At 28.5% G+C, this 10,762-nt stretch overlaps 1 protein-coding gene across 1 annotated transcript; it reads right to left on the bottom strand.

The window, feature by feature from the left end:
• Positions 1-3,860: 3,860 nt before the first annotated feature.
• Positions 3,861-9,784, bottom strand: LOC130805871 (expansin-like A2). The gene is made up of 5 exons (XM_057670688.1): positions 9,467-9,784; positions 9,211-9,320; positions 8,010-8,191; positions 5,514-5,646; positions 3,861-4,377 (listed from the first exon to the last, which is right to left on the bottom strand). The coding sequence occupies exons 1-5, from the start codon at positions 9,573-9,575 to the stop codon at positions 4,129-4,131; spliced, it is 783 nt and encodes a 260-aa protein (XP_057526671.1). The 5' UTR covers positions 9,576-9,784; the 3' UTR covers positions 3,861-4,128.
• Between the last annotated feature and the right edge of the window lie 978 nt (positions 9,785-10,762).

Raw genomic sequence — 10,762 nt, 5'->3', positions numbered from 1 at the left:
TAAAATCTCGCTCGTATATATATGTACGTACATATATATATATATATATATATATATATATATATATATATATATATATATATATATATATATATATATATATGTATATATATATATATATATATATATATATATATATATATATATATATACATTAAATAAACTATAAAAATAATCAATACAAATTACAATTTATCAAGGACAAATATTAGCAAGATACACGGCAATCTTGTCTTTTAATTTGCGCATCTCTTCACTTCTCAAAGCGCGTGTTTCCCTCGGAATGTCGTTTAAAACCTATATTATAATATTAAAATAAAAGCTATTAATATAGAAAAATTAGATTTTACCAATAATATATTTAATTAAGAACGTAACAAATACTTACGACATCTATATTTTCGACTCCAAATTCCTTCACGGAATTTATAATATCGTCCATAAACTTCAGCGCGTAGTAGCCGCAGTCAACGGAAGAAGGAGGTTGTTGAAAGCACTAAGAGAAAATAGAAGTTAGTGTCAAAAACGGTTAAAAACGCATAAAATCGCAACTTAACACATAAATTCTAGAATATGACTATGATTTTCAATTCTAACAACTTCTACACAATAATATATACCAAATAGTGTTGTGTGCCAAGTTTCGTGCAAAACAAACAAAGTTTGAGCTACTTTACGCGCGGAATTGACAAAAACGCTTAAAAACGCATAAAATCGCAACTTAACTTCTAATTTCTAGCATATGACTATTATTATCAATTCTAACCATTTCAACACAATAATATATGCCAAATAGTGTTGTGTGCCAAGTTTCGTGCATAACAAACCAAGTTTGAGTACTTTACGCGCGAAATTGACAAAAACGCTTAAAAACGCATAAAATCGCAACTTAACTTCTAATTTCTAGCATATGACTATTATTATCAATTCTAACCATTTCAACACAATAATATATGCCAAATAGTGTTGTGTGCCAAGTTTCGTGCATAACAAACCATGTTTGACCTACTTTACGCGCGAAATTGACAAAAATGCTTAAAAACGCATAAAATCGCAACTTAACTTCTAATTTCTAGCATATGACTATTATTATCAAGTATAACCATTTCAACACAATAATATATGCCAAATAGTGTTGTGTGCCAAGTTTCGTGCATAACAAACCATGTTTGACCTACTTTACGCGCGAAATTGACAAAAAAGCTTAAAAACACATAAAATCGCAACTTAACTTCTAATTTCTAGCATATGACTATTATTATCAAGTCTAACCATTTCAACACAATAATATATGCCAAATAGTGTTGTGTGCCAAGTTTCGTGCATAACAAACCATGTTTGACCTACTTTACGCGCGAAATTGACAAATAAAAACACAAAATTTACAGCATCAAACTAGTGACCAGACCAACTTGCACGACACATGGAGACCAAACCTATGCATCCAGGACCTAGGCTAAAGTGGAAATGGAATCTTGGTACTTGGATCTAGCTATCAAGGTCCTAAAACCATTCTAACAATCCCCGTGGACTCCTAGAAGCTGAGCCGAAGGAGGGCTGGTCGACAGTTTGCTAGATCAGAATTTTGTTTAAGTGTTTGTGGTTGTTTCGTGTTCTTTTCATGATCATTTGTAGTTTTTGACTGTGTCATTAATCAAAGCTTACGCACAACATAAATCCTTGCATAACCAAGGCCTTAATCAGCCCCGGTTTCGCATCAAAACCAAGTTTGAGTACTTTACGCGCGAAATTGACAAAAACGCTTAAAAACGCATAAAATCGCAACTTAACTTCTAATTTCTAGCATATGACTATTATTATCAATTCTAACCATTCTAACCAAGATTGGATAAACGATATTTTATATGCAATTTAATCTTTGAAAACTTCTTTTTTTTGTCAAATTTAGATATTTACAAACCCACGTACATCTTCATTTTTAATTTTAATTTTTTAGTTTTCTTTGTTTTGATCATCATCTAGATTAGATTGAACTAATATATAATCTAATCAATGAAATAATAAGTGTAAAACAATCACATGCGACCAGCAACAAGAACAAAGCAAATGCGACCAGCAACAAGAACAGAAGCAACAATGAGATATTTCAATGCTTATTGAAATTAAAAAGAGAAATAATACCTTAATTCGTGAGTTTTGAAGATGAACAAGCAAATGCCTTTGGTTTCAAACAACGGTTTTGAAGAATGCGCACACAGTAGAACAAGCAAATGCCTTTGGTTTCAAACAACGGTTTTGAAGAATGCGCACACAGTAGAACAAGCAAATGCACGAAACAAGCAAACGTTTGTGAACACAGTAGAACAAGCAAACTTTTGATTTCTGGGTTTGTGAATGACAATGAAGATGAACACGTACAGTAGAACAAGCAAACGTTTGTTCTGGGTTTGTGAATGAAAATAAAGATGAACACGTACAGTAGAACAAGCAAACGTTTGATTGAGAGAACAAAGCAGCAGTAGAACAGCAGTAGCAAACGTACAGTTCTGGGTTTTTGGTTTTCAATGGGTTCGTTTGAGAGAACAAAGGCAGTTTAATCGTTTTGTATGAAGGGTTTTGTGAAGGGTTTATTGTGAAAAAGAAATTGATGATTATGGCGGGTTTTCTTAAAATTCCAAAGCTCATTTGCTGCGGTTCAAAGGAAACCGAAGCAATTAATTTATTTTCCCGGTTTATTTGCTGCGGTTCATGAAAAACCGGAGCAATTAAGGAAATAATGAAGAGCTATTTGCTGCGGTTTGGCCTTAACCGGAGCAATTAATGTGTTTTGAATAATATTTGCTGCGGTCCATTGGTTAACCGCAGCAATTAAAGGTTTTTTTTTTCCTTATTCATTCTCCTCTTTATTGCTGCGAATATGAAAAAACCGCAGCAAATAATGAGCAGCAAATACAATTTTTTCCACTAGTGAATAAGGCAAAATAAAAAAATAAAAAAAAACATAATAATTCAAAAATCAAAAATAAAAAAATTTAAAAAAAGAAGATCACCATTTTAGGGTCCAAAAGACCATTAGCTATAGGTTTCTTTTGAACATCGTAATAAACTCCTTTAAATACTTCAACTTCAGAAGGTTTGCTGATTTTTCTAATGCCGAAAACATAGAAAAGTTTATGCTTTCACTACACAAATTACACCCAATAACATCATAATGTATGAAGCATCAGAATTAACTGTAGAAAAACTTAGATGGTAAAACAGTGAATGAATTTATTTGGAGAGAAAGATGAGTGAATATGTAGAATGGATATTGTTCTTCATTGCCAAAAAATTGATTACATCAATGGGTATTTATACTATTGAGTTTGATTACAAGTTTACTAAAATATCTTAGATATTTTTATTTTTTAATTACTTTTTCTAGGATCTTCCATTATATTATCTAAGATATTTTTATTTTTTAATTCTTTAGTTTAGATATTTTTATATTTAATTAAAATCCTAGATTTTTCTAGATTATTTTAACACTCCCCCTAATCTGAAAAATCTTGAACTCTAAGTTGTCTTCTAAACTCGATAAATCTATCAGTTGATATGGGTTTTGTGAAAATGTTTGCGAGCTGCTCCCCCGTCTTGCAGAATTGTAGTTCGATCTCTTTCTTGTCTACTAACTCACGAATGTAGTAATGTCGTATCTCGATGTGTTTTGATCTGCTATGAAACACTGGATTCTTCGTCATTGCTGTTGTTGACATGTTGTCGCATAACATTGTAGTTGGTGTCTCTTGCTTATGTTGTAGATTGATTAATATCCTTCTGAGCCAGACTGCTTCACGTGCTGCACTTGTTGCTGCAATATATTCTGCTTGTGCTGATGATAAAGCTATAGTCGCCTGTTTAATATAATAATAACAAGTAACAACTTAAAGTGTACAAAAAAAAGACGTCCCAACATTTACCCAATCTTATATAACTAAATTCGACATCAACACAAATTCAAAAAAAAATTATTTACAACAATGAAAAATAGAAGTAGACAAAAACCCGATTTTTATCCCCTTAGTAACAACTGAAGACTAATGTCATAGTTATTAAACATAAGTTTCCTACCCTATTCATGCCCAAAAAATTGATAAATTTATATTTAAAGAAAAAAAAAGAGAAAAATTAATTCCAGTGGGTATCAGAACATGGGCTGCAACCCTGTAGTGCAACATCATCAATTTGGACTTTAGAATCATATACAATTCCGGGCTTCCAATTTGCAGGCAGAACATTTTTAGCCCAAATGTTTTTGCCATCAAAACCCGCTGTTACGACAAATCTAAACTGTAATGGGCCTGCTCCAGGAAACCTGCTTGCTTCCCATACTGCTCCATATTTCCTAGACATGAATGTCCAATTAGCTGAACCAACCTGAACAGGGAAAACAAATAATTAACAGTCCGTCTCGTATGAGACTGTCTCATGGTGAGACGACTTCAAAACAAGAAATCCATAGGTCATAAGCTAAAAGTTTATTATTGGGCTATTTAACCAAAATATAAGACTTGCCTCACGGTAAGACCATCTCCTACAAAAATTTGTGAATAATTAAACAAATGATTCAGTGCTTTAAAATGAATTAGAGCTAATAATTAAGGTATATGAGCACATCTTTCAAACTTTGCTAAGATAGGTTTTATATTAGGTCCATTCCAAATCGAGTCGTTTACAAATCAAATAATTTTCGGATGAGTCAAATCCATACAGATTAAGTTCGGATCAACACAATAAATCACAAGTTTTTTGTTGCATAAAATCATAACATAATATTTTACTAATTTGAGAATAACTTTTTGTTACTATATAATTATTTAGTTCCTTATCAAAATAACCAATATATTGATTTAAAGCTTCAGTAAATAAATATTGACTCAAAATAGAAAACTTGACTAGCATTATGCTGTCTAACTAAATATAATGACTGAAAAAAAGAAAAAAAATGAATAAATAGGCTAATAACACGATCAGATTTAGATTATAACCTGATGTAACCTAGTTATTTCAGCATTTTCGTGTGTTGGTTATTTTTATTACATATCAAAGTTGATGGAAAATGAAAAGAAATGAAAAACAAATTTAAATAAACGGGTTAATACAATCAGATTTAGGTTATGCCCAAATCTAACCTAGTTATTTTAGCATTTTCATGTGTTGGTTATTTTTGATTACATATCAAAGTTGATGGAAAATGGAAAGAAATAAAAAAAAAAATTAAACGGGTTAATACAATCAGATTTAGTTTATGCTCAAATCTAACCTAGTTATTTCAGCATTTTCGCGTCTTAGTTATTTTTATTACATAAAAGTATCTTAGTTTTTGGATTAGGACTCACCAAAATCCAATCAGAATTTAGACTAATTTTAGATCGACTAAAAAATTAACACATCTAGTTTTGACATTTGAAACACATGATAGGATTGCATACAGTAAATACGCAATAAATGTACAATGTTAATTTTAGATTTACTCTTTCAAAAAAAAAAAAATTGGAATTACAATTTATTACCTCAGCAACATCAATGGCAACAATCTCAGTTTGACCACCTTGATAAAGAATTTTTATAGCCAAATAACCTGGATTTTTACTGATCTCTTCCACTCGAATTGCCAAGTTTTTACCTTTGTAATCACAAGGTATCCTGAAACAAAAAGGTTCAGTAAGAACAATGGTGTGACATAATTGTGAATATTAAGAATAATAATTCAAATAAATTTTCCAAACAAATAAATAAAGGAGAATATTTTTGGACAAATTTTCATTTAGCTATTTATATAGGGGCCTCTTCAGATAAAAATTCTAATGAACTTTTATATAAGCAACCAAACAGAGAATATATATTCAATAATTATATACACAATCACACAACCATTATTTTGTTATAGTCATTTTATATTTATTATTACTCATATCATATCAAAAATATTTTAATTCTATAACGATAATATATACTTTAATCATTTTTGAAAAATTATATTTATGTATATCTCTTACTACTGACTCCAAAGTCTTCAATCATTGCAAAATTTTTATACTAATTCTATTATAATAATTAAATACATGGTAATAGATATTTACAACCCTAATGACAAATTTAAAAATCAACACTGTCTCTGTATAATTAATTATTTTATATTTTTAAGAGAATCTAATATAAAAATCGAGAATAATGCTAATGTTTTAGACTATTGTTATCTTATGAGAGAATAAAAGGTAAAAATAATCTTATATTTCAAAGCAAGATATTAAACTACATAAAAAAATATACAAGATTTTTTCATATATAGCAAATGGAGAATATTGAAGTATCTAAACTGAAAAAAAAAACAAAAATTGTTTGATTTACGAAGTATGGTGGACTTATACTTCTCCCCTTTATTCATTTACTAGATAGTGCACGATTTTATTAAATTTTCTAACATAAATTACATTAATTTTAAAAAAGTATTACAACTATGAATAACACATTTCAAAATCAAAACTAACAAAAAATATGTAAAATTATTTTACAAAGGTTTAAACGAAAAAATAGTTTTTTTCATGAAAATATAATCGCCTTATATAAAAATAGTCACAACCTGAATCATATTAGAATTAAGCATTGCATTTAAGCAACCAATGTATAAAAAATCTTAATAAAAGTATATTATTTTTTAACCATCTCAAAATATACAATACACTAAATAATACTCATTTAATAAATAAAATAAAAAATATTTTATAAATAATTGAAAAACAAATATATAGGGTTTTAGATTATATATAAATTATTTTTAAGAATTATATATAAATTATCGGCACAAGATTTTAGATTATTTTTATAAATTATAGTCGAAAAATATAATATTTACGAGATATAGCCGAAAGATTTAAAGAATGTTATTCATTAACTGATATTGACCATTGACAATCCTTATTTATCTTTAATCATCACACTTAACCCAAGTTAAATCATATTTGCCCAAGTTAAACTGAAAACCCAAAAATAAGAGATCAAATTAAAATAAAATAATAATTAAGTCTTATTTTTTGTATTTTATCACAGTTTACATGTGCTCAGCACTATACTATCTAGTCATACTATTTAGGGGCGAAGTAAAAAATGACAAATTTTATAAAGACCCTGTGTAATTTTTAAAATTATGATATTTTTCTAGTAATTTTATCGCTTTAAACATCTAACATATACTAAATAATAAAATACTATGGCTCTTAATTTTTTAGAGCCCTATGCGATTGAATGAACATCCTCAAACCACCTAATTCCTATGATACTATTTGACAAAGGCTTATGGTCAAGATCATTACAAATCTCCTAATTTCCACATAATAATGAATATTTTAAAATGATATCCCAAAATTATTATTCGAATGGTCACCAATGATTGCGATAGAATTACAAGTGAGATTTTGGAACCAATTATCTTAATAATCTTTAGCATCATAAGTTATATTAGTGCCAGGAAATACAGCAAGTGGAAATAGGTGGTTTGTAATTTCTTGGATTTCAATTTTTTTTTTCAACATAATTAAAAATATAACAAAAATACAACCATTTACCCATTTATTGACTTATTAGTGTAAAATGCTAAATCCAAATACATAGTTATCCATGAAGTTAGTAACTTGGATTTAATATTAACTCAAATTCAGAAATTCGAGAGAAAACTGAACTTTACTATAAATGGTGAAATTCAAATAATTTAGTAGTGGATCAATAAAATGTGAGTGACGTCAATTTAAATAAAAAGAGATTATTAGGTTTTAATCTATAGTCGCATATGTAGAATTCACTACACTAACTAACACAGGATGTATTATCATGTAATATTTGAATTTATTTTGAATTTGAGTGATGTCAATTGAGCTCGATCTCAATTAATCACAATAGATTTGCCACTAGAACAATTTTCCGCTAATAGCACTTATATTCTAATAGCATTATACATTAAAAATAGAATGTAAGCAACAAGAGTAAACTGGCATTTGAGTAAAGAAATTAACCTTTTATATTCAATATCAACTAGTGGAAGCTTAAGAATATGTAGGTCCTTGCCAGGTAAGGCCATGGACCTGAATGCGCGGCTACTAAGCACAAAATCAGTGCTGTTGTTACCCTTATTCACATCAGTCATTATCACTTTAGTTCCTGCTTTATTACAAATTCCACTGTTCTTGCATCTTATCTGCTCATCATTTTATATAAATTCATCAATATCTAATCCAATATTGTATGCATCAAGCAAATAATAAAACTACTTAAAAAAATTTAAATAGGTATATATCATGTCATTTTTATTTGATTAAAAACATTTCAATGTTGAATAGTGTAATTATAACATATTCTGAAACTTTAAATCAGTTTAAATTGGTATTTAAATTGATTTCTTGACATGTTATTATAAGTTAGCGTTAAGCTTTTGGTTGAGTTAATTAGTTAAGATTAACATATAACATAATAAAGTAATAACTAGCAAAGTTAATTATATACACATGTAAATACAACTTATTGTATCGAGTAGTGTTTTGGACTCCATTCCCCATTGAAGAAAGTATAAAATCTTAACTCTTAAGTTTTGATTTTTCTTAAGAGATATTAGAGGGTGATAAATTGGTTGTTGGCCTATACTCACTCTTTTAGCACTTCAACTCTGAAACGTAAGATTCCAAAAAATACTTCGTTTGATCCATCCTATTAGTCGCATTTGTTTTGCGACATACGCCAATAAACTATTTTTAACGTTTATATTTAAAATTATAATTGTTAGATTATACCCCGATTATTTTCTTTATTTGTCCCATTTAGTTTTGATATATTTATCAAGGTACGTTTTCAATCTTAAATAAGTCGAATTAAACAAGATTGCACATAACTATATTGTTGTAACTTATAAAATAAGAATAAATTACGTATTAAAAGTGGTTGATAAATAGTGTTAAAAAAACCAAATGGGACAACTAGAGCGAATAGGAGGGAGTATAACATATCATGGGGCCTCAACTATTAGCTTAAGAATGGTTAAGATTCGAATTTGTAACCTCTTGTCACGTAGGCTTCTGATATCATGTGAAAGAATCAACTTAATAACAAAATTAAACTGATTATTGAGGCACCAGAATATTTTATATACACTAACAATGATAACAGACGAATAGACGAATTAAATTTGATGGAGGTGGTAGTTGTTTAACAGAAAGGTTGTACCTGAAAGCAAGCACCACAATTAACACCGTCCTTGTAAAGTGAAGGAACACCAGCAGCTACATGTCCACCATTAAATTTAAGAGCTAAAGAGCCATACCCACATGCTCCAGCTGTATCAAATCATAAAATTCAAGATTACCCACTTATTTATTTGCTGAAATAAAATCTGGGTTCATATCAAATTAAGCTAATTTTATTTATAATTCATCTGGGTCTGTGGGTTATAAATCAATTGAAAAAAAGAATATGAACTTACATGAAAGAATAGAAGCTTTAGAGTAAACTGATGCCTTTGATAGAACACACTCTTCACAAGCAGTTGCAGTTGAAATGAGAAAGAACATTAAGTAAATAAAAATAGCCATTTTATAGAAAAAGCTCTGTTTTAGTGTTTTCTAGGCAGACTTAGTATTTGATGTGCAATGAATTCAAGAAAGTGATGTGTTTCATATTTATATAAGGAGAAAAATAATTGTACAACTAATTATTTTTATTTTTCTTATATTTTTCTATAAATTATTTGGGTTGCCCGAGTATTTGATTGCTGTACATGTACTCTCAATCTTTCTATTAGTATATTTTCTATTTTGGGCTAATAGCTATATTTTATTTTACATTATTTATATTTTTAGATATGATTGATTATTTTATTTTAATTTTATCCATCTATAATACTTGCAAAACTCCTTTCTTTTGCAAAACTCCTTTCTTTGGCCTACTTGAAAAAAATAAAAACAAAACATAAAAGTCTTGTTTACACTTAGTAGGAGTACTATTTTAGTGTGCACAAAGAACGTACATGATTATACATTTGTACTTATAAATAAAAATACTCTTTCATCCTACTTATTTTTGTATTAATTGTTATTTTATTTTGTCTCACTCAATTTATATCAATTGTCATTTTGAAATCATCCATCACTATCCTTTAATCTTATCTATATATTTTAACTATGCTCAAATAATTAAATTACATCCGCATTATTTATTGTCGCTCTTCATTTGTTACAATATCTTTTTCTCAAAAAAAATTTCAATTTCTCTTTGATGCAATTCTATTAGGATGGAAAAATATTTAATATATTAATAATTTTTTAAAATGAAGGAAAAATTACCTTGAATAATCTCACATATTAACCATCTGCTGTGAATAATTTTTACTATTGATTATTAATTTCTAAATAATCTAACTTTTGTATAATTTTTGCTGACGATACCCCTTTTCACATTTCAACCGACTGCTGTAGGTAATTACTAGCCGTTACACTTTACTTCTTCTTCATGATTCTTCGTTGGTCTAACTCTACTCCTATTTTGTGGTAGATACTTATAAAATTTTTCTTAAAATTATTGTATTCAAAAATAGTACTCCCTCTGTCCTATTTAATTTACAGTATTTTTCATTTAGGTTTGTCTCATCTAATTTGTATCATTTCTATCTTTAGATTATGACCCACCATTACCTTTTATTCTTATCCATACATTTTAACTTTTTTTTATTTTGACCCATACAATTTAATATCTTTTTTTATTTATTATCGTTATCCACTTT

Source organism: Amaranthus tricolor, chromosome 2 (assembly GCF_026212465.1).
Source record: "Amaranthus tricolor cultivar Red isolate AtriRed21 chromosome 2, ASM2621246v1, whole genome shotgun sequence".
In the NCBI taxonomy this organism is placed as follows: Eukaryota; Viridiplantae; Streptophyta; class Magnoliopsida; order Caryophyllales; family Amaranthaceae; genus Amaranthus; species Amaranthus tricolor.
This window is presented reverse-complemented; position numbering and strand designations above follow the sequence as displayed.